General features: G+C 51.2%; 1 protein-coding gene and 1 pseudogene across 5 annotated transcripts in view; one reads left to right on the top strand and one right to left on the bottom strand.

Annotated features, from left to right (window-relative positions):
- Positions 1–15,472, top strand: part of MAST2 (microtubule associated serine/threonine kinase 2) — a 75,973-nt gene extending 60,501 nt beyond the window's left edge. For 2 of the 5 annotated variants that reach the window (XM_036753835.1, XM_036753833.1), the window contains 13 exons: positions 120–252; positions 1,009–1,174; positions 1,375–1,476; positions 3,367–3,489; positions 5,619–5,728; positions 5,987–6,141; positions 6,292–6,554; positions 6,809–7,057; positions 7,504–7,730; positions 8,018–8,140; positions 10,508–10,644; positions 10,837–11,042; positions 11,273–15,472. In XM_036753835.1, the coding sequence (XP_036609730.1) occupies positions 120–252; positions 1,009–1,174; positions 1,375–1,476; positions 3,367–3,489; positions 5,619–5,728; positions 5,987–6,141; positions 6,292–6,554; positions 6,809–7,057; positions 7,504–7,730; positions 8,018–8,140; positions 10,508–10,644; positions 10,837–11,042; positions 11,273–12,825 (3,547 nt within the window). In that variant the 3' untranslated portion in view covers positions 12,826–15,472. The remainder of the gene's footprint in view (positions 1–119; positions 253–1,008; positions 1,175–1,374; positions 1,477–3,366; positions 3,490–5,618; positions 5,729–5,986; positions 6,142–6,291; positions 6,555–6,808; positions 7,058–7,503; positions 7,731–8,017; positions 8,141–10,507; positions 10,645–10,836; positions 11,043–11,272) is intronic. The other 3 variants (XM_036753837.1, XM_036753836.1, XM_036753834.1) reach the window with 3 other exon arrangements.
- Positions 15,473–20,538: 5,066 nt separating this feature from the next.
- LOC118846685 lies at positions 20,539–21,169 on the bottom strand (annotated as a pseudogene).
- Positions 21,170–24,361: the final 3,192 nt, after the last annotated feature.

The raw sequence follows: 24,361 nt of genomic DNA, 5'->3' as shown, positions 1-24,361 counted from the left end.
ATGCCATCTGGGTTGGGAGCTGGCTGGTGCTTGCAGCGGGTGGGACATGGCAGATGGGGCGCAGCATCTTAGCACAGGGCAGGTGAAGGCCTGAGCCAGGTTTGTTTCTTCATCACCAGCCTCCTAATAACATCCATGGGTCACATCAAACTGACCGACTTTGGGCTGTCCAAAATAGGCCTCATGAGCCTGACCACAAACCTGTATGAGGGCCACATTGAGAAGGATGCCCGGGAGTTCTTGGACAAGCAGGTGAGTAGCCCTGGGATGCCCTGCCACCACTGGCCTGTCTTAGAGGCTGGAGCCTGGGCCCAGTTTAGCGGGGTGCCCTGAAGGGGCAGTATTGAACCCACACTGTCCCTCTTCCTCCTCATCCTCTTCTCCTTCCCCCAGGTGCCCAGTGCTAACTGAAATTGTCAGATATTATGTAAACCTTGATAGACTTTGGGAGCTTGGGAACTGGAGTTAGCTTAGACATCAAGAGATCCGGTGTCCTAGATGGTTAAGTGACTTGCCCGCAGTCCCTCAGGATTAGAACCCAGGTCCCCTGACTCAAATCCTGGACCTAGCCTCATACAGCTCAGGGAGAGGATTCTCCTGTGGGTATTCCGATACATCTGGAGCCTGGGGGACAGGGCCCTTAACTCACCTGGGCTTCGAGCTGGCTGTGAATTCAGGTGCTGAAATGAGAATGGTGGGAGCACTTGGAAGTCTGCCGTGTCGTGCTTTACACAGGATCTCACTTGATCCCACAACAAGCCTGGAAGGCAAATGTTGTTATCTCCATTTGACAGATGGCAGAGGACAGATGGGCCAGCAGAGGTTCAGTGACTTGCCCAGGGTCACACAGCTAGGAAGTGTTTGAGCCAAGATTTGAATTCAGGTCATTCACTAGCTGTGTGACCTGGGGAAGAACACTTTACCTCTGAAGCCCATTTTCCTTATCTTTAAAATGAACATAATAGTGATAATGGTGATGAAGCCATGGTAGTGCTCCTTCTCTGCCAGGTGTGTGGGACCCCCGAGTACATCGCTCCTGAGGTGATCCTGAGACAGGGCTATGGGAAGCCGGTGGACTGGTGGGCCATGGGCATCATCCTGTATGAATTCCTGGTGGGCTGTGTTCCTTTCTTCGGGGACACTCCAGAGGAGCTGTTTGGACAAGTGATCAGTGGTAGGTTCTGGGCTGCACAGCTTCGGAGGGGAGGATGAGAACAATCATACCCACTAGGCAGGCTCCCCGGCCGGCAGCCTCTGGCTGAATGCTGGGCAGCCAACCTGTGGTAGGGCCAGGGGAGGGTGGGTACCCCCTCACAGGACCTGCCTTCTGCATCCCCCCCACCCCTGACACATCCCTGCTCCTCTTCCCCTCAGATGAGATTGCGTGGCCTGAGGGTGACGATGCCCTCCCTCCTGATGCCCAGGACCTCACCTCCAAGCTGCTCCACCAGAACCCCTTGGAGAGGATGGGCACAGGTAGGCTCCAGGTGACAGCCAGGGCTGGACTGTGAGGGAAGGGTGTGGCTCTGCTGATGGACTCCAAGCACAAGGCTGCTTGTCATGTGGACCACTTTCTTTTTTATTTTTTTTATTTTTTAATTTTAATTTTAATTTTTTTTATAATTAAGATTTTTTTATTTTTAGTTTACAACACTCAGTTCCACATAATTTTGAGTTCCAGATTTTTCCCCCCCTTCCCCCCTCCCCAAGACAGCATGGAATGCGATATATCTTCTACATATAACTTCCCATTGAACCTGTTTACGCAGTAGTCAAGTTGTAAAGAATTATGACCAATGGAATGAATCACAAGAAAGAAGAAACAAAACCAAAACCAAAAGCAAAAGAGAAAAAAAAACAAAGGGGAAAATAAAAAGAGAGCAAACAGTTTGTCTCAATCTGCATTCAGACTCCATAGTTCTCTCTCTGGAGACTCTCATGAGTCCTTTGGAGTTGTCCTCCTTGAACCTTGCATTGCTGAGAAAAGCCAAGTCTATCAGGGTTAGTCCTCACAGAATCCATATATCTGTGGTTGTGTGCAATGTTCTCCTGGCTCTGCTCCGCTCACTCAGCATTATGTCGTGTAGGTTTTTCCAGGTTGTTATGAAGTCCATATCATCCCCATTCCTTATTGCACAATAGTATTCCATTACCTTCATGTACCACAGCTTGTTCAGCCATTCCCCAATTGATGGGCATCCCCTTGATTTCCAATTCTTTGCCACAACAAAAAGAGCCGCTATAAATATTTTTGTACATATGGATCCTTTTTCCACTTGTGCGATCTCTTTGGGATACAACCCTAGAAGTGGTATTGCTGCGTCAAAGGGTATGAACATTTTTGTAGCCCTTTGGGCATAGTTCCAAATTGCTCTCCAGAATGGCTGGATCAGTTCACAACTCCACCAACATTGTAACAGTGTTCCAATTTTCCCAAATCCTCTCCAGCATTTATCATTTTCCTGCTTTGTCATGTTAGCCAATCTGACAGGAGAGATGTGGTACCTAAGAGTTGTTTTGATTTGCATTTCTCTAATCAGTAATGATTTTGAGCATTTTTTCATATGACTATAGATAGCTTTAATTTCTTCCTCTGAAAACTGCCTGTTCATATCCTTTGACCATTTCTCAATAGGGCAATGACCTGTATTCCTATAAATTTGACTCAGTTCCCTGTATATTTTAGAGATGAGGCCTTTATCAGAGACACTAGTTGTAAAGATTTTCTCCCAATTTTCTGCTTCCCTCCGAATCTTTGTTGCATTAGCTTTTTTTTATACAAAAACATTTCAATTTAACATAATCAAAATTATCCATTTTGCATTTTGTAATGCTCTCTATCTCTTGTGTCATGAATTCTTTGCTTTTCCATAAATCTGATAGGTGAACTATTCCTTGCTTTCTGAAATTGCTTACAGTATCAGACTATTCCTAAATCATGAACCCATTTTGACTTTATTTTGGAATACGGTATAAGATATTGGTCTATGCCCAGTTTCTGCCCTACCATTTTCCAGTTTTCCCAGCAGTTTTTGTGAAATAGTGAATTCTTAGCCCAGAAGCTGGCCTCTTTGGGTTTATCAAAGAGCAGATTGCTATAGTCGTTGACTTCTCCATCTTGTGTACCTATCCTATTCCACTGATCCACCACTCTGTTTCTTAGCCAGTACCAGGTAGTTTTGATGACTGCTGCTTTATAGTACAGTTTAATATCTGGTATGGCTGGGTCGTGGACCACTTTCACACAGACCCTGGTCAGTTTGGGGCCCACAGGCTCCTTGGCCCCCGGCTTCCCTCTCTTTCTGCACTGGTCCTGAGGTTGTGGTGGTTCTCTCTCTCCCCTGCCCACATCGCGCCCCTTTGCAGGCAGCGCTAGTGAGGTGAGGCAGCATCGTTTCTTCAAGGACCTGGACTGGACGGGCCTGCTGCGTCAGAAGGCTGAGTTCATTCCACAGCTGGAGTCCGAGGATGACACGAGCTACTTTGACAGTAAGGAGCCCTGGGGGCCTGGTGTCTCACGGGGTGGGGGTGGGGGGCGGCTCAGGTCAGCCCCACCTTCTAGCCCGTTGGTTGGGGGTGTGACTGCATGCCCGGAGGAGGAGGAGGAGAAGTGACTAGTGTTTTCGTAGTGCCACCAGGTTGGTTAGATACTTTGCAAGCACAACCTCATTCAATCCTCACAACAGCTCTGTTATCCCCATTTTACAGCTGAGATTGCTGAGTCAGATAGAGGGAAAGTGACTCGCCCAGGGTCCCACAGCTGGGAAGGGTTCCCATGATGGCAGGTCCGGCGTTCTCTGCCCAACCTCTCCCTCTCCTGCTATGTGCTGTTTTTATGCTGGGACTGAGTAGGCGCTGTGGAGGCATCCCAGCCTGCGGGGGCACCCCCCCGCTTCATGGAGCCTCTTGGGGCCCTGGGATGCTCTCCCAGAACCGCTGTGGCCTGTGTGGGGGTGGGGGCTTCTCTTGCTCAGGAGATCTCGGGGCACCAGAGGCCACCCTCATTCCTCTAGTCCTGGCAATCCTTCTCCAGTTACAAAGTCTCTGCTTTCCCAGCATGGCCAGGCCAAGGATTCCTGTCCCCATGCTCATGGGATCCCAGAATTTGAGAGTTGGCCAGAGCTCAGCAGCATCTGGACCAGCCCACACAGGAAAGGAAGCCTCATGAAGGCAAGCCCACCAAAGGGCCACCCCCGTGTCTCCTGGTGCTGCCTCTGGGGCCGGGCACAGCCCTCCAGATGCCTGAAGGCCAGTGTAATGACAAGAGGAAGCGCACCCAATTCCTTCAGCAGATCCCATGGCCTGGGCTCAAGGCCAGTCCTGACCCTGGTTGCCATCCTCTTTATGGTCTCCAGCTTATCAGTGCTCTCAGAATTGACCACAGTGTTCCAGATGTGGGCTTTGATTTTGCTATACCCCACATGTCATCCCTATTTTTCGTCTTCCTTGGTCCAGCCTAGTTCTCAGGGCCTGCCAAGTTCCCTTTGGATCCTGACTCACTTGTTGTGTCAGCTCCCTGCTCCCAACTTGGGCATCTGCCAGTCTGCCGAGCTGGCCGCCTAGGCCTCTCTGCAGGTCATTGTAAAATATGTGGGACGGTGCTGAGCCACACGCGATCCCTAGGGCGCTCCACTGGAGACCTCCTGCCCATTTCAAATCAAAAGTGGATTCAAATCCACTTTATTCTTCTCTCACCTAGCATGTTTCCAGTAGCCCGCCATGCTTTGTCCAGCCCCATCCTCAGCACACTCCTCTTATGCTGGGTTAGCAGCCCTGTGCAGCCTGGCCTTCCTGAACTGGTGTAAATAGAGCCACGTGGGCTTGTGGGGATCCTTGGCTTCCTAACCAACCCACTCTTTCATGACCCTTTCTAGACTTTCCCCACAAATCAAGGTCATGCTCACCATTTCTAATTTCCAGGCTTGGTTCTCTTCCCTTCTGGGAAAATTGAGCCAATGTTTGCCTCCCTCCTGGCTCCTCTCTTGTTTCATCTATCCCTGGCAGTGACCCAGCCTTCCCCCGTACTGCTGCCTCTTTCAGGACCCAAGGATGTCGTTCATCTCGGCCCACTCAGGCCCACAAGCTCTTCTCTCACCATCCCCATGTAGATAAGGCAGGGGCAGCTCAGGGGAATGTGTCTTGTCCAGAGCTAGAAAGTGTTAGAGCCAGGACAAGGTCTGGCTTTCCAGACTCTGTGAGTGAGACCCCCTCCTCTCTCTGTAGCTGCTTTGGAGCCTGGCCCCACTGAGTGCCAAGCCACCTTTTCCTCAACTCCCTGCTTCCTCTGCCCATCCCACCAGGAGGCCCACCCTGTGTGAGGCCTAGTACCCAGCCAGGCATGTTGGGTAATCAGATTCCCCTCCTTCTAAGCTCCAATCATCCAACACCAAGAACCAGGCTCTGCTTCCCCCCCCCTCCCCAGGGTGCTCCTGGGTTGGGGATGGGGACACTTGTTTGCAGCAGGTTGTAATGAGGTCAGAGTCCACGGTGCCCCTGGCCCTCTGAGGCTCCAGATGCCCAGAATCACCGGGCAGCCCTATACCACCACCCTCCCCTGGGGCCTCTGCTAGGAGAGCCGACCCCTTCCTCAGCCCAGCCTGCCCATGTGTCTATCCCAGCTCGCTCAGAGCGTTACCGACATGTGGATTCGGAGGATGAGGATGATGCCAATGAAGATGACCATGTGGAGATCCGTCAGTTCTCTTCATGCTCCCCGAGGTTTAGCAAGGTATGGGGTCTGGGGCTGGTCATCCCAAGACTAGGGGTGCCCAGAAGGCACTGGAAGGGGAGTCATGCCACCCTGTCAGCAGGATCCATGAGGAGGAAGCTCCCCTGGGCCCTCTCTGTTGCAAACTGTCCTTGTCATCTGGCATGACTGCCAGGCACCCTCTTCTCCCCTGCTCCCCTGAGGGCCCTCGGTCATCATCCTCTGCTGCTGGCTCTGCTGACCCAGCCTCCCATCCCCTGACCTCTGCCTGCCCTGTAGGTGTACAGCAGCTTGGAGAGACTCTCCCTGCTGGAGGAGCGCAGGACCCCGCCCCCCACCAAGCGCAGCCTCAGTGAGGAGAAGGAGGACAAGCTGGATGGCCTCAGTGGCCTCAAGGGCAAAGATCGAGGCTGGGTGATTGGCTCCCCCGAAATGTGAGCAGGGGGGCCCAGTGTAGGGGAGGGAGACAGTGCGCTGGGCCCCAGATGGAGCTCAGCCCATTCTGGGGGAGCCGCTCGTGAATGCCTCAGGGTGTTCCCTAGGGAGGGAGGGAATCCGCACCCAGGCTCTGTTCTCCCCTACAGATTGCGGAAGCGGCTGTCAGTGTCTGAGTCCTCTCATACGGAGAGCGACTCCAGCCCCCCTCTTGGGGTGCGGCGGCGTTGTTCAGGGGTGCTGGATGCACCCCGCTTCCCAGACGCATCTGATGAGGCAGGCAGCAGCCCCCGGCAGAGCCAGCAGCTGACAGAGGGTGCAGCTTTCCTGACTCCACAGCCTAGAGAGGGTGGCGCTGAGTGTACTTCTGAGCAGCTGGGAGAGCGCAAGGCCCAGGGGGACAAGGAACCAGGTCCAGTGCTGCCTCCCCCAGTGACTGCCCAAAATGCCAAAGTCTTTTTAGGGGGTGGGGCACCTGTCAGAGAACCGCCCTGTGGTTGTAGTGGGGATGGCAAGCAGAGCTTAGCCGGAGGCTCTTGAGACATTTGTAACCATCCCCTGATTCTGCCCCTGGGCTCAGCCAAGCAGCTCTCAAGGTGCCTGCTCAGAGTTCAGATCATCAGGGATTTACTTGGGGGTTCTGCTCTGTCACCACTGCCCCTGTAGGTGGGAGTCCTGTGAGCGTCTGTGCCCAGCAAGGCCGCCGGAACAGCCAGGAAGGCCTGGAGAGCTCCACGCCCAAGGCTATCAGTGACCTGGCTGTGCGGCGGGCACGCCACCGGTTGCTGTCCGGAGAGTCTGGAGACAAGCGCACACCCAGGCCTGCCAACAAAGTCATCAAATCAGCCTCGGCCACCGCCCTGTCCCTTCTCATCCCCTCAGGTGAGGGCAGTCCAGGGTCCGGGGCCAGCCCAGGTATTTTTCCTCCATGTGTCTGTGGGTCCATGACCGGAGGGATGCTGGTGTGTGTGTGTGTCCGTGTCCATGTGTCCCTGTAAATGTGTGCGCGCATATGCTTCCGGACCATAGGAGACCATGAGGGTTGTGATCCTGCATGTGTGTCATGGGGTTTGAGAGACTGGGGCCTGGACAGGCTGGATACCTTTCTACCCCTCGATTTTGTGGGAGTGACCACAGCAGCTCAGGGCCTGTCCTGAATCTGGGGTATGAACCATTTTCCAGATTACAGGTGTTGTTCCCTTTTTGTTTTCTTGGGTGTAGATGGCAGGTGTGTGCGTGTGCATGTGTGCCCTGGGGTGGGCTCCAGCAGCTGAGGCCTGTGGGTATTAGGGGTGCATGAAGTGAGGGGGTGGGTGGGATGGGCAGGGAGGTGACTTACTGGGCCCATATTTCTGCTCCAGACCACCATGGATGCTCCCCCTTGGCCAGCCCGATGTCCCCCCATTCCCAGTCATCCAATCCTTCATCCCGAGAGTCATCCCCAAGCAGAGACTTCTCTCCAGCCATCAGCAACCTGAAGCCGCCCATTGTTATTCACCGAGCTGCCAAGAAGTACGGCTTCACCCTGCGAGCCATCCGTGTCTATATGGGGGACACTGATGTTTACACCGTGCAACACATGGTTTGGGTATGTCTGTGTGGGCCAGCTGGGCCTGCCTGAGAGCGGGGGGGGGGGGGGGGATCCTAGGGCAGGGAGGGTCAGGCTGTTGTCCCAGGGTGGTGGTAGGCCCAAGCCATCCACCCACACTGTCCTGTTCCCCTGCCTGTCCCTGCAGTGAGTGACCCAGGCAGCCATAGTCATCCCAGGCCATCAGGAGACCATTGGTGATGGTAGAGGGGAGGCTGAGGAAGCCTAGGGCTCCCAGGGATCGTGTGGCAGGGAAGAGCTCAGAGCTGGTCTCTTCTTGGAGACAGCACGTGGAGGACGGGGGCCCGGCCAGTGAGGCGGGACTTCGGGAGGGCGATCTCATCACGCACGTCAATGGCGAGCCTGTGCATGGGCTGGTGCACACTGAGGTGGTGGAGTTGATTCTGAAGGTGAGGAAAGGCCTCGAACCTGTGAGCTGGCCTTGGATGGGGAAACCACAGGGTCTTGGGGAGCTTTGGGGGGAGGGGAAGTGCTGGGCCACCAGGGGATGGGCTGACTACTGTGAAGCTCTTGATTTTGGCTCACAGGATCTTCTCTTTCCTTTGAACCCTGTGAAATCTGCTTTCCCCAGATCTAGGGTGCCACATGCCACACTGTACTCAGTATGGAAGAAAAAGAAGGTGGCACTGTGCCAAGGGGGCATCAGCCTGCCAGGGACAATTCATTAATTATTCTAATGAATTATTCAGAGTATCTCAACCAAGAGAGACTGAGACAGACACACAGAGAGGCAGACAGACAGAAGCAGAGCCAGAGATGCAGAGAGAGGTCTCTGCAAAGCTCTCTCTCTGGCCCAGCTTTTTTTAGGTGAATTGATCATCTTCCCAAACAGTCCACAAAATCGCACGATATGATGCAGCCTTGAAGCCGGGTGTGGATGACAGGTGGGCTCTCCGAGGGCCCTGGTGGCTCCGCCAGGAAGGGGAAGGGAGGCTGCCCTTAGGGTCCTCGTGCAGACCTGGCTCTGCCCTCATCTGGGCTTTGCTGCAGTCATGGTGCTCACTGCCCTCATTCCGTCTCAGGGACAGCAGCTCCTCTCTCAGTTTAAATCCTTTGCCCCTTTAGAGATATTTAGGCTTTTAGTAAAGGAGAAAAAAGGTTTCAGTGCAGGGTGTCATGTTCCTAGAAATTTGGCCCACCAGCTGATGGCACAGAGGGCCTGGAGTCAGGAAGACCCAAGTTCAAATCCAGCCTCATGCCTTTACTACTTGTGTGACCCTGGGCAAGTCACTTAACCTCTGTTTGCCTCATTTTCCTCATGTAAAGGGGGAGTAAGAAGAGCGCCTGCCTCCCAGGGCTGTGAGGGTCAAACGAGCAAATGTTTGTAATGCCCTTAGCACAGGGCCTGGCGCATAGTAGGTGCCCTGCAGATGTTAGCTAGAGTGATGATGATGATGATGGTGCAGCATTCAGGCACATGGAGAAAATGCAGCCTGGAGAAATGCCTGTTTCTTAATATTTCTCAAAGGGGGAGGAGGTTGGTGTGTTTCCTCTTTCACCACATCTTGAGGGAGGGGTCACCTCCTCTAGGATTCCCTCATGTCCACCCTCACTCCTGCCTGCTGGGAGACTCGGGTCCAGCCCAGGCTTTCCCCCTCATTGATCCTCCATCTTCTGAAGGGTGAAACGGCCAGAGCCCTGCAGCGGAAGTGCCCGCAAGCTGCTTGCCAAACTTCATCTCTTTCCTCTTTCTGCCTAGGTGGTCAGTAGACTACTCCAGTGACAAAATCACTTGTGTTCCTCCTTCCTTTGCCCTTCCCCCGTGTGCTCTGCCCCACCCTTCCTCTTTACCTTCTGGATAGATGGCCGCCTGATCGCCAGGCTTGGGCTTCATCCTTGTGAGGTCCCTTGTTGGTGCCTGGATTCCCTCCTGGCTCCTTTCTGGTATTTTGTCCCTTGTAGACCTCTGGGGGTCTCGGTTATTAGTCTTCTCTGTCCTTCTTCATGGCCACAGTCTCTGACTTGGGGAGTCCTCCCAAGCCTTGGCTTCAGCTTGCTAGATTCCAGGGAAGTAGAATCTTCTGGGCCTTTGTTAGGTGTCCTCTCGCTGGCCTGTGTTTGCAGCTCTGATCCACACTTTTGCATCCAACCATTCTCAGACCCGCCCCCCCCCCCTTCTTAGGCAGCTGTCAGCTTTCTTCCTCCACACACTTTGCCTGTGCTGAGCAGCAACAGGGAAGAAACTGCCGCCTGTGCCCCTGCCTGGCTCCCATTTCATCTTTGGCCCCGGGATTCGAGGCCTTTGGGAATCTTACTTGTATCTGTAAGAATACTAGAAGCCAGGTCTCATCTGCCTGACCGCCCTGCAGACCCTAGATGTGGCCATCCCAATCCCTCTGCAGCCGGTCATCCCCAACTCCTCCAGCTGTTCCTTGTTCCCCTGCCCTCCTGGCCACATCATAGAACGTGGCTCCCAGGACTCTCCAGAGCTGTGGTCACGTCCCTCTCTGAGTGCAGCCTGGAATTGTATTGGCTGTTGCAGATGCCAATCTCCTCACAGCTCCCTGGTGTGATGGCCTCCCAAAAGTTAGGAGGCACCCAGGGGCAGGGCACACTTGGCCACACCTGAACTCTCTGTGTCTGACTTTGGTCAGTCACTTTTCCTTTTGGGGGCCTCAGTTTCTCCTTCTGTAAAGTGAGATTATCTTTGAGGCTCCCTCAATTCTGGCCCAGATCCAATAGGGCCCTCTTTTCCTTTGGTCAGTACTGAACTAGGGACTTCTCCTAACTGCCTTGCCCTTCCTTGTGCCCAGCAGAGCGGAAACAAGGTCTCCATCTCAACAACGCCCTTTGAGAACACATCAATCAGAGTGGGCCCTGCACGCAAGGGCAGCCACAGGTCCAAGATGGCCCGAAGAGACAGGAAGAGCAGGGGCAAGGATGGACCTGAGAGGTGGGTGAGGCCTGACCCCAGGGAGGCCTGTGTCCGCAACCCCTAGACACTCAAACTCACATGTGGGCCCTTGTCTCCATACACACATCTACACATACACACGCGCACGCACCACCCCTGCAGAGCTGACTGTTGACCCCTGGGCCCCTGTTCCCATACACACCTGCAGCATTGTGGCCCTTCTCTTGGCAGCAGGAAGAGGGGCTCCCTGTTTCGGAAGATCACCAAGCAGGCATCTTTGCTGCACACGAGCCGTAGCCTATCGTCTCTCAGTCGCTCCCTGTCCTCTGGAGAGAGCGGGCCTGGCTCTCCAACACATGGTCATGGCCACAGCCACAGCTTGGCCCCACGCTCTCCAACCCAGAGCTACCGAGCGGCCCCCGAAGCCTCTCATTCAGGTACCTGGGATCTGGGCTTCCCCTCGAGGGGCCCCTGCCTTTGTGACCCCCCCTTTGTGGAGGTCAAGGGCAAGACCAGACCTGGGGCTGGTACCAGAGCCCCCTGTGGCACCATCTTGAGCCGGGGTTGGAGGATGGGCGGCAGAATCCTGGGCAGGAAATGGGCTGGGCTTCTCCCTGGGCTCCTCTTGTTTTTGATGCTCACTCTCTCTCTCACTTTTTCTCCAAAGTAGGTGGAAATTCCTCCCAAAGCAGCTCACCCAGCTCCAGTGTGCCCAACTCTCCAGCCAGCTCTGGCCACATCCGTCCCAGCTCCCTCCATGGCCTGGCCCCCAAGCTGCAGCGACAGTACCGCTCACCCCGGCGCAAATCGGCAGGCAGCATCCCCTTGTCCCCCCTGGCACACACTCCGTCGCCCACTCCTCAGGCCACATCTCCCCAGCGTTCCCCATCTCCTCTGCCTGGCCATGCCCTAAGCAGCAGCCCTGCTGCCTTCCCAGGAAAGCTGCACTCCTCACCCCCCCTGGGCCGACAGATCTCAAGGCCCAAAAGTGCTGAGCCACCACGCTCCCCACTCCTAAAGAGGGTCCAGTCGGCTGAGAAGCTGGGGGCAGCCCTGGGGGCCTCAGAGAAGAAGTTGTGTGCCTCCCGCAAGCCTAGCCTAGACCTGGCCCCTTGTGAGGTCAAGAAGGAGCTGGTGCTGCCCAGTGACCCGGGAGACAAGGCCCCGCTCCCCAAGGCAGCCTCACGCAGCCTGGGCACCATCCGGCATGACCGAGCTGAGCGCCGGGAGGCCCTGCAGAAGCAGGAGGCTATCCGTGAGGTGGACTCTTCGGAGGATGAGGAAGACACAGATGATGATGGCTCTGAGAATAGCCAGGATGGACGAGGCCAGGGGCCCTACCGGGCCCTGCCACAGGCAACCCCAGAAGGAGGGGACATAGGCAAGTTCCTTCCTGCTCACCAGGCCCAAGAGAGTGCCAAAGAAAACCCCTGTGTGCCCCAGAACTCGTGGGGCAGGGCTCGGCTGCCTCCAGCCACCCCTGGCACGCTGATTAGGACACTGGCTGACGAAGCTGCCTCAGGCACTGTGATGCAGTTGGTGTCTGAAGAGAGTCAGGCCTCAGGGGCCAAGGCACTCCCTGGTTCCCCTGGTGCCCAGGGCTCTCCTCAGGGTTCCTTGAGTTCTGTGGGTCCTTGGGGTGCCACGTCCACAGAGCCCACACTCCCCCAAGGTGACAGGCAGGCCCAGCCCTGTCTTGAGCCAGCACTGGCAGCACTTTGTCCTTGGCCATCAGGAAGCCCCCTCCACTGCCCCAGTCCACACCTGAAGCAAGCCCCCGGGAGCAGCTCAGGCCCAATCCAGCTTTGGCCTCTGCCCCTACAGGTGCCCACCCTCAGCGAGGGTGGGCACAGCTGGGACATGCTCTCGTCCCAGGTGACTTTGAGCCTTCAACCTGGGTCCAAGCTAGAGGGGCCCTCCAAGCCTAGCCACACCCAGGCCACACAGCTCACCAGCCCTTCCCAGCCCCTGGCCTATATCACCCCTAGCCTCAGCCCTGGCCCTTGCTCACCTTGGGAGCCCAAGTGCCCCTGGGCAGAGAAGGAAGAACTAGCTTTGGGGAGCACCAAGGTGCCTGATGCTGCTGGTGACAGCAAGCAGGCCCCCCAGTGCAAAGGGCACCTGCAGCCCCCTGGGCGTGAAGAGACTGTGTCACCGAGAGCCCTGCACCAACCCCATGACTGTGCCCTGGCGCATGATGACCTTCTGAGAAGAACGTAGCTGCTGGGCCCCGGGCCCGTCCCTCCCACCTGTGTAATATATGCTCATGGAAATGACTGGTGTGCCGCTATCTCTGTGGGGAGCTGGGAGAACGGGGGACCGCGACAGCAGACCATGCCCAGTGCTGGGCCCATGCCCCTGCTGGGTCCAGCCCATCTGAGCTAGTCCTGGCCATTGTCCATCTGCGGCCATCAGAATCAGGCTTGTGGCTGCAGTCTCGTCCCCCTCGAAGCTGTACAGGACACCGCCCTAGCAGCCATGGACAGTGACAAATGGACAGAGGAAGGGAGGGCAGCAGCGTCTCTTTGGGCCAGAGCCCCAGGAAGCTCAGCCCTCCCCTTCCTTTCCCATGTCCCAAGGCCTGTTCCTCAGAGCCGCAGGCACATGGCTGGGGAGAGGAAGGGTGTGGGGGAGGGGAGATGGTTTTCCTGACTCCCATTTGTGTCTCAGGGTGAGCCTCGAGGGAGGTGTAACTGAAAAATGGTGCAGTAGGATCTGAGTTCCCCTATTCTCTTAGCAAGAGTGGATGTGGAGGCAAGGGGGAAGGTGGGGTAGGATCTGGACTGAAGCAAAAGCTGCATCTGAGAAGGGGTCTTTAGGAAGGAGGAGGAATGAGGAGGGTGGGCATCAGTAGGGGCTCTTCTGGATGACCCCTGGGTTGGGATTAAGGCCCCGCCCGCCCCCTTGCTGGGTACAGGGATCTGCTGTACATCCTGGGTGGTGAAGCTCAGGCCCAGCTCACTGGCCCCTCAAGGCTGCCCACTGAACCCCCGCCCCTTTATCCACTTGCCTGTGGCTCTTCAAACGCTTCTGTGAAATTTTTTTTTTTTAACATGGAAGCAAGCAAGGTTTCACGTGGCCCTGGTGCTTACGCCTAAGAGGGGGAAAGGGGTGGGGCAGGGGCAAGCCGAGGAAGGCTTCAGAATCAGCAGCCCAGAGTAACCAGAACCAGCTTCCTGGCTGAACGGCAGGACTCTGAATCACAGTGCCTGGGGGCTGAGGAAAACCTGACCTTCAACTCTGGGACCCAGAGGTTGGGGAAGGGGGTTTCAGTGGTGTGGGGAGGGTGCCTAGTGATCCCCAGACCTTCCCTAGGGCCTTCAGAAGCGTTACTCAGGAGCGGGGAGGGCCACTACACACATGAAGTGCCTACTGTGGGCAAGGCACTGGGGAAAGGAAAGCAGGATGAGACATCCCTGCCCCAACAGAGCTTAGAAATTAGGAGCGGAGAGTCAGACCCAGGAGCCATGAAGCACACCGGGGCATGGTCGCTGGGGCCACAGCGGTGGTGCAGACTGTACCCCATCCCCACCCCAGCCCTCCCATGGCCTACCCCCAGGGAAGTTCTCATGACAATCAGAAGGAGTTGATAGCTGCCCATCCATGGTAATTCCTCCCCCTTCCACCCCTGCTGGGTGATCCAGTGCTCTTCTTGACCCTTCCGCATATTCCTCTGTATCAAGTGCTGCAGCCCCCTGCCGATCCCCACCGTGCACCTCTCCATCGCCCTTCATTCCAGTTCTGAGACTGTTGTGTGACTTGTTGCTGTGTGTGCTACCAAAAGAGAAGAACATGGAGTCCATAAAAGGACTTGGTGATTTCCCCAAAGTGTCCAGCCCATTCTCTTCCTCCTTTCTTTCCCCCATCTTTCTGGGTCCGGCAGAATATTAGCGTCTGCCCAAGACGTGTGCTGATGGATGAGCACATCCCAGTCTGGTTTTACTCCACTTGGTCTGTCCCACCCTGGAGTGACCACAGGGCTGGGGTAGGAGCTTCAGCCACGGTCTAGGGAAGGACACCATCTGCAGGCAGGCGTCCGGTCAGGGCTGGACGTCCTCCAGGACATCAGTCTCTCATGACTCTTTTGATATTAATGATCGGAGGGTCATTGAACAGGGTTGTTCTGTTCTGCCAATGCTTCTCATGGGGCCATCTGCAAAATGGCCCGTGGCTCCAACCCCTTCTTTACCCAGATTCTCAGCGGGTTTGTGACTTGCCTCATTGTTACAAAGCTGACAGTCTGAGGCAGGTGGTGAGCTCGTGCCCTAATTCCAAGCCAGGGCCTCTGTCCGCTATGCCATGTTGCCTTTTTCATTTACGCTAGGCACTGTGCAAAGGGCTAGGGATTCAGAGATGGAAGTGAAGCTGTTACGCCCTTGGGCTCCCATTCGAAGGGAAAAGACGATGTATTTAGACAAAATTCAAGGATTTTAGGGAGCTGCAAGACTAGTGTCTTAGGCCAGGGGTGAGGGTGGGGGTGGTAGTCAGGAAGAGTTTTTCATAGAAGGTGGTGCTTGAGTCTTCAAGAAGGGTATTCCATGAGGCAGAAGTGAAAAGAGGGAATTCCAGGCATAGTGGACAGCCTTTGCGAAAGCATGGAAACCGAACAGTAACTGGCACCACAGGGCCTTGGATTTTCTGCAACTGTCAGCCAGATGGCAAAGGGGAGGGGGAGGGGCGTCCCCTACGGCTTATCGCTTGTGGAAGCCTGTCTGCTTCTCTGAGCCCCGAGCGATCGAATGTGTCCTCCAGCCCGAAGGTGAAAAACTAGACATGCACTTGGGTGTCTGTTAACAATCACTCAGTTTTTTTTTATTTTTAGTAATAATACTTGAGATTGGGGCAGCTAGGTGGTGCAGTGGATAGAGCACCGGCCCTGGAGTCAGGAAGACCCGAGTTCAAATCCAGCCTCAGATACTAGCTGTGTGACCCTGGGCAAGTCGCTTAACCCCAGTTGCCTCCAAAAAATAATAATACTTGAGATTGTGCATCCTCTGCTGCTACCTTTGGTGTCTCCTCAAGATCTCTGGAGAACTGATCTCTCCTCACTTCATAACCTTTGATCCAATCGCTCTCTGTTTCTTGTCACCATACAGTCCGTGGGGACTGTGAAGCTAGCGTCTATGTGGTGTCTCCACCGTCATTGATGGGGGAAGATGTTTCTTATAGAAACGCCGAGCCGGGAGCCATCAGGAGGACCCTGGGGAGGCTTCAGGCAGGACAGGAGGCTGGGGCCAACCACCAGGCTACAGCTCATAGCTCATGGGAACAAGAGCAGGGGTAATGGTGGGCCCCATGAATGAATGGTGTTTGATGGGACTCATCATTGTAGAGCCCACAGGAGTCCTCTTTGGCATCTGGTGTTTGTTCTTTTCTGAGTCTTCCACTCGTTGGCCCACTAAGTTCTTCAAGCATGTGGTACCCCAGGAGAGGCTTGGGATCCCAGTCTTGGGCCGAGGGTGACAGCTGGGACTGAGGGAAGGCGAGTTCCCCAGATCCTGATCATAGTGGCAGAGCAGGGCGGGGTTGGCGCTCGGGTGGGAATCATAGCATGCTTCCTAAAGCATCACCCAGCTTCCTCTTTGCCAGGCACTGTGCTAACTAAAGACAAAAGCAGGATGGTCCCTGCCCTCCTGGAGTTTACTTTCTACGCTCCTTAGAATGACAGAATCCTTTTATCTCATTTGTCAAGCGAGTTGTTTCTTGGGCCACAGAACATGCCCAAACACGCTTATCCATGCCTGTAAGCACGCCTCCTTGTAAGGTCTTGGTGGTATTGCCCCAAGCTGGGACCCAAAAAGAGCTGCCAAACCCAGAATGCTGATTTTCCCTCTTCTCCCTTGCCTCGGTAGTCTCCTGCTCTTAAGCTGTCATTTTTGTATGGTGATAGTAGCTTAATATATAATTAGATTGTCCCTCAGAAAGACAAGTCAGATGAGTGGCCAGGGTGACCTGGTTCTACAGAATGGCTTGGAATCCCAATAGTGTGTAAATTCCTCAAGAAAAGCTGTGATTGTAAAACTTCCAGTGGAACCCCATCATCTATGCCCTCCCCAATGAGTGAATGTGGGCCAGGACTTCAGAGAGAGGCGCAGGGCCCTCTGTGGATTTATGTATGTTCAAATAAATGTGTTTTACTTGTAAGCTTGTTGAATTATCATTTCTAAGCCGTATGTTATAAACTGTCAAATAATTTCAGGAAATGACATTTTTGGTAATATGGGTCCAAAAAATGGGTAGGAGAATAATTATTCAGAAAACAGTGTTTGAACAATGTTTATTAAAGATTCTGATTTCCTGTCCAAGTTAGTGGGGAATCCCAGAGTGGGACAAGCCAGGTCAAACAACTGGAGAAGGGTCCTCCTAGAACTGCTAAGAGTTAATGGACGGTAGATTACTTTGAGCTTCTAACAGCCTGCAGGGGAGCAAAATGACTTTTAGGGATATACCAAGGATTCTGCTTTTTTCATTTTTCTGTCATGGGGCCCGTTCAGGGGCTGGCCCATCAGAGGGAACAGAAGACCAGGCTCTTTGAGGTCAGCCCCAAACCACTGCTGTTTGCCGAGAGATGACATTATAAGCAATACATTAAAATACTGGGGAACAAGAGACCCCTCTTGTTCACAGAGGCAGGAGATGAAACGTTGCTAGCAAAGAGGCCAATTAGCCTGGAATGGAGGGTGTGAGAAGGCAGTCATATAAAACATCACCTTAGCTTTTGCTCTGTATTTCTTTCCATCTTCAGGCACTTGAGAAAAGTGAGTGTGTAGTTGTTTGGAAGGGGCATTTAACATAAAGACCATTGCTTAATGTAATTCTAGTTACCTGCTATGGGGTGGGGGTGGGAACATTTGGAGATCCTCCTGTCTTTGAACAAAGACACAGGAAAATAGGAGAGGAGAGAAAACATGGCTGGGCCACTAGGATGGCACCTGTCCAGGGCCCCTTGGTGGCCAGCAGGACTGTGGCTAGCTCATGGTTCAAAGGATACCGAAAAGCCCATAAAAGGTACTCAGTGGCTATACCAAGGCCAGATGGGCTGCCATCTTGTGGCATCCCACCTTCTTTGACCCTGTTGCATCTAGGATGAAATACAGACTCCTCAACCTTGTACTTAAGGGTTTCCACAACCTAGTTCCCTTCTGTTTCCAGTCTTAATTCTGCAAATGGACAGCTGCTCCCATCTTACACCCTGCTTTTTCTATTACCACTACAAGTGGCGAGCGCATTCTCCGTGTAAGCCACCAGGTGGTGGTCCGAGCTCACGTTGCTCCAGCTCCTGAAGGCAGAAATAGGACCTAGCCTCCCATGCAGGCAAATTTACCTCAGGTCCCTGCCCCTTCCACTTTCTCCCATTAATGCCTGTGCCTGGTTTTGATCTAGCTGAAGGGTTTGAATATACATTCCCTCATCCTGTTGCCATTCTACTTCCTAATTTTACATGACCCCAAAAGATGACTCAGTCATACAAAAATTAGACTACTAAAAAATATCACTGGGTGTGCTGGTAAATGTTTAACAACCTGTTCTCCACACTGGGGTGGGAGGTAGAGGAATGTGCCCACAACACCTTTTTAAATTTAATCTGCGGTATTAACATTTCCTCCATCACCTTAAGCCTAGACAATCAGCTAATAAATCAAGTCTTGCCTTGTAGCATTTGCCGATTTCTGAGTTGTAAATGCTCACTTCGAAAATTTAACAACTAAGATAGCATGGTCTGGTTCAGGCTGGCTCCGATGCAGCCCCAATTTATACTAACAGAGAAGTAGGGTCCTCCTCAACCATCCAGATTCTTCATTGAGTTGGTGAAAAAATTCACGAGGTAAGCTTTAAAACCCTGCAGGTATTCTGACTTCTACTCTTGCTAAGGTGAGGACCCTCAGTACCTGTGCCTGTTCTTTTGCACCTGATTTTCCCCACAGAAGCACCCATAGACTGTACAAGTGGGCAATCACCCCTCAGATATTTTGATCTCAAAGGGAAGGAATGAGAGACAATCTCTGTCTTCACTTAACATGTCGGCTTGTGGGATGCCACAAGATGGCAGCCCATCTGGCCTTGGTATAGCCACTGAGTACCTTTTATGGGCTTTTCAGTGTCCTTTGAACCATGAGCTAGCCACAGTCCTGCTGGCCACCAAGGGGCCCTGGACAGGTGCCATCCTAGTGGCCCAGCCATGTTTTCTCTCCTCTCCTATTTTCCTGTGTCTTTGTTCAAAGACAGGAGGATCTCCAAATGTTCCCACCCCCACCCCATAGCAGGTAACTAGAATTACATTAAGCAACTGGTCTTTACGTTAAATGCCCCTTCCAAACAACTACACACTCACTTTTCTCAAGTGCCTGAAGATGGAAAGAAATACAGAGCAAAAGCTAAGGTGATGTTTTATATGACTGCCTTCTCACACCCTCCATTCCAGGCTAATTGGCCTCTTTGCTAGCAACGTTTCATCTCCTGCCTCTGTGAACAAGAGGGGTCTCTTGTTCCCCAGTCCCAGAGCACTCCTCCCTCCCTCTCTTTTTCCTTCCCTCCCTTTCTCCCTCCTTCCCTCTCTTCCTCCTTCCCTCCCTTCTTCCCTTTCTCCCTCCCTTCCTTTTTTCCTTCCTTCCTTCCCTCCTCCCTCCCTTCTTCCCTCCCTTGCTCCTTCCCTCCCTTCGTTCCTCCCTCCCTTCCCTGGGAATCCCAGCTCAGGTGCCACCTCCTACAGGAAGCCCATCCTGCTTTTTCCCAGTTATTATCAGGCACTTACTCTCAAAATGATAGGGCCTGATTAATACTGTGTAATTTACTCACTTGAGTCTCCATATTGTCCCCCCACCCCACCTCTACTTCAGTAGATTGTAAACTTCTTGAAGCTAGGGACTGTCTTTTTAATTTTACGTAACCAGGGCCTTAGTACAGTGGTTGGCCTGTAGTAGGTGTTTAATAAATGCTTCTTAATTGAATACAGTAGGTCATTACTGAAATGTTTTGAAGTGCTTGGGGAGATGAGGAGGAGTGAACCTAAGTGATATTTGTAAGTATACACATGGTGGGAGGGGGTAGGGGGGTGCTCCTTTGATGGTGAGACCCTTTCACAGGATGGCCCTGTCAATCAACTAGGATTAGCAAGTGCCTACTATGTGCCTATCAGTGTGCCAGGCATTGGGGAAATAAATATGGTCAATGAAACACTCTCTACTTGCAAAGAACTTACCTTCTTTTAAAAAGTTTACCTTTCTTCCACCCCCACTGAGAACAAAAGAAAAACAAAACCGTTGTTTACAAACATGCATGGTCAAAATGTTTCCAAATTGGTCACGGCCAAAAGAAACCTGTATACACATATACGTACACGTACATGCATACGTCTATACACGCATTATCGTATTACATATAAATAATGTATATATACATTTTATATTTTTGTTCAGTAGCTTCTTACTCTGTGACCTCATTTGGGGTCTTCTTGGCAGAGGTACTGGAGTGGTTTGCCATTTCCATCTCCAGTTCATTTTAAAGATGAGGAAACTGAGGCAAATGTGACTTGCCCAGGGTCACTCAGTGAGTGAGTGTCAAGTGCCAGGCTGGATTTTTGAACTCGGGTTCTCCTGATTCCAGGACCGTAGCCCTATCCTATCCGCTGGGCCACCTAGACAATCCCAGCTCCCTCTTCCTGATTCTAAATGTGGATAGGATTCTGAGGGGTCTGAATGACAGTCCTCAATTCTGCCTGATCTAATGGTGTTTAAGGCTCACTTTGCTATTAATACCTATATACAATCCCTCTGGTTAAAGCTCCTGGCCAGAACATCAGGGCTTGAATTCACGTGTCAGTCACACTCACAGATCCAAAAGATTCTGGATAATCCGCCCAGGGTGGCTCAGGCCACAGCCCGGGAATTCCAGGGAGGCTCGCTAGAGAAGGGATCGGCTCCTTGATGACGATCTTCAGGCACTGGGCTGTTGCTGTCGAGTCTGGTCAAAGTAATGTCGCTCCAGTCGCGGGACAGGCCATTGCAGATGTTTCTAAACTCCACGCTTTCTTTCAGGTGGATGGACAAGTTCTGCTCTCGGTATCATCTGCTCCACCCAGACGAGCTGCCAAGTGGACCTGACGACGCGTGTGCGCACGGCCAGGCGGGCCAGGGCGCACGGGCCGGGGCCGGGGACTCAGGGACTGCACCCTGCTCATCCTGCTCGTCTCTCTCCTTGGCCGCCGCTGACAGGCCCCCGCGGCTCTCCTCCTCTCGGTCTTCTTCCAGGGCTGCCTGTTCCTGGGCTGAGGACGCGTATTTGGGGGGTAAAGCTGGCCCTCCCGCGCCCTGGCCCTCCTCCAGGTCCCTCTGCTGTCGCAGGTCTGCAGGGCCATTATCTGGTGACTGACAGAGGACAGGAGGTGCTCGGTGTTGGCTATGACCGCTCCCGTTTTTCTCCGCCCTATTCCTCACACCAGGTGGGGAATGAGAAGGTGAGGGAGTGTTTAAGGTCAACAGGGCCATATTTTCCTATTTCCTTCCCTCCCACCTTTCCCTCCCTTCACCAAGTGTGGAGTGAGCATAGACACAACGTGTATGTGCATTGTGTACATGTGTACATATATATTGTGTATTGCGTACATATATGTTGCGTATGCACATACATAAATGTGTGACTATTTACGTGTGTATTTCAGCATTCTGAGTCCTTCACCTTTAGCACATTTCATCCACTAGCCCTCTGGAGTCATGGCTGGTCATTCCAATGATCGGAGGTCCTAAGTCTTTCAAAGTTATTTTTAGTCTTGTTATCACATAAACTGTTCTGGCTCTGCTCACTTCATTTTGAATCAGTTCATATAAGACATCTCAGGTTTCTCTGAAAACATCCCCTGCATCCTTTCTTACAGCATAATAAATAGTACACGACACATTCATACACCACAACTCGTTCCACCGTTCCCCAGTTGATGGACAGCCATCGCCTCAGTTTCCGATTCTTTGCCACCACAAAAAGAGCTGCTAGAAATATATTTTGTACATTCTTAGTTTGTTTTGTTTAGGATTAATTCCTCTCTTAATCTACCCTCCCTCTAAATTACTCTTTCTTCCTTATCTCCTTTTTCTCTCATTTCTCTGTTAGTAAAATGTATTTTTTGTACCCAACTCTATGTGTGTGTGTGTGTGTTCTTCCTTTTTTTTTTTTTTCAATAATTCAGATAGAGAATTGTATCAGCTGCTCTCCTATCCCTCCTCCTTGTGTTATACTTGCGCACCTCTGTCACATAAGACAATTTCCCCTAGCATTCCTTTCCCTTCCCTTCCCTTCCCATTTTATTCCTCTTTTCCTCCCTTTCTGTTCTTCTTTTAAGCTCATCCAAACATAACATAAACAGAACCACTCCTAAGCCATCAGTCTAGTTGGGCTTCCTCCATGACCTGTCATGTATCTTCTTCCCATATTTGGATTTTTAATATTTTTATTTATTTCATTTTTAATTTATGGAGTAAAACAAGCATTTCCATAACATAGTACAATTAGAAAAAAGATGATTGCACCAGGAAACTGCAAATCTATTATATATAACTTGCCATTCCTTTTAAATATGTAATAAAATTATCATGTAAATTTCTTTTTTTTCCCTTTTCTCTCCCCCACCCTAGAGATGACTATCATTAGACACAAATATATATGTGTATATATTATATGTATATAATCATTCTATACATACTTCTTTTTATTAGTTCTCTCTCTGGATGCAGATAGCATCTTTCTTCCCATGTCCTTTGTAGTTAATTTGGGTATTCATAATAGTCAAAATGACTTATTTGCTCAAAGTTGTTCTTAAAACAATGTTGCTGTCACTGTATACAGTGTTCTCTTGGTTCTGTTCATTTCATTCTTCATTACTTCATGCATATCTATCCATGTCTTTCTAAGATCATTAAGCTCATCGTTTCTTATAGCATAGTAGTATGTAGTATTCCATCACGATCATGTACCACAACGTGTTCAGCCATATTTGAATTAAGCAGTTTATCTTTGTTTAGTCCCTCATGATTGTTCATGTTTACTTTTTGATATATTTTTTTAATTCCTGTGTTTGAACCTCAAAGTTTCTAGACCGCTCTGGCTTTTTCATCAGGTATGCTTGAAGGTCCTCTATTTTATTAAAGGCTTATCCCCACCCCCACCCATAAGACAATACTCAGTTTTGCTAGGTAAGTTATTTTTGGTAGTCAGCCTACATGTTTTGCCTTCTGCAATATGATATACCAAGCTCTCTACTCCTTTACAGTTGTGGCTGCTATATCATGTGTGATCCTGACTGTGGCTCCTTGGTCCTTGAATTCTTTCTTTCTGGCTATTCGCAGTAATTTTTTCTTTGACCTGGAAGTTCTGGATTTTGTCTATAATGTTTCTGGGAATTTTCACTTTGGAGGTTTCTTTCAGGAACTGACTGGTGGCTTCTATTTTCCCCTTTGGTTCTAAGAGATCTTGGCAGATTCTTTTAAGATTGTCCCCTATTGACAGGGTCAAGGGAGAAAATTCAATACAGTGGGATGGGTTGGGAAGGAGCAAAATATAGTTAGTCTTTCACAACATGAATATTGTGGAAGGGTTATACATAATGATACACATGTGGCCTATGTTGAATTGCTCGACTTCTTAGGGAGGGGTGGGGTGGGAAGGGAAGAGGGGAGAGAATTTGGAACTCAAAGTTTTAAAAACAGATGTTCAAAAACAAAAAAAAAAGTTTTTGCATGCAACTAGAAAATAAGATATACAGGCAATGGGGGTGTAGAAATTTATCTTGCCCTACAAGAAAGGAAGGGAAAAGGGGATGAGAGGGGAGAGGGGTGATAGAGGGGAGGGCTGACTGGGGAACAGGGCAACCAGAATATATGCCATCTTGGAGTGGGGGGGAGGGTAGAAATGGGGAGAAAATTTGTAATTCAAACTCTTGTGAAAATCAATGCTGAAAACTAAATATGTTAAATAAATAAATTTAAATTAAAAAAAAAGATTATCCCCTATTGGTAATGGTTTTCAGGTAGCCCAATGATTCTTAAATTTTTTTCCCTCAATCTGTTTTTCAGGTAAGTTGTTTTTGCTATGAGACATCTTACATTTTCTAGTTTTTCAGCCTTTTAAAAATATATTCTTTTAATATTATGTTGGGAAATTTGTTTCTTGAGCAAAGATTTTGAACTTCTTATACCAAATGGTTAATTCCCCTTTCAATTCTTTCTTCCATAACTGTCATTTCTTTTCTATTTTTTTCTTCTAGAACTTTCATTTATTTAAAAAAAAAGAAAGTTTTAAAAAGTCTTAAAAATACCTCTTCCTCTTCTAGGAATTCTAGTTGAATTTATGCCCAAGTTGTGTTTTTCTTTGAGGCTTTGCTTGTAGATGTTTTAGAATCACTCTCTTCTACTGGGTTTGTGTTATCAGCATCCCTATCAGTAATATCTTTCATGGTGGTATTTTTTTGTTTGTTCATTCTTCCAGCCTATTTCCTAACTTCAGACTTGAGGTTAGGGCTGGGCTCTATGTACTTCTGGAGGGAAGGCTTAATTGATGCTTCCTTAGAGTATTAAGTATCAATTAAGCCTTCCCTCCGGAAGTACACAGAGCCCAGCCAGGATCTCAGAGAAAGTTCAGTCTGAAGACCTACAACCTTTCAGGGCTCCCACAGTAATCCAGGGCAAAACCTAATCTCTGCCCTCCTGGCTTGAGCTGTGCAAGTTCCTTACCTAGGTTTGGATCTGAGCAACAGCAGACTGTGGCTAGA

The sequence above is a fragment of the Trichosurus vulpecula genome, chromosome 4, assembly GCF_011100635.1.
Source record: "Trichosurus vulpecula isolate mTriVul1 chromosome 4, mTriVul1.pri, whole genome shotgun sequence".
NCBI lineage: Eukaryota > Metazoa > Chordata > Mammalia > Diprotodontia > Phalangeridae > Trichosurus > Trichosurus vulpecula.
Note: the sequence above shows the minus strand (reverse complement) of the source record. Positions and strands in the feature narration are given on the sequence as shown.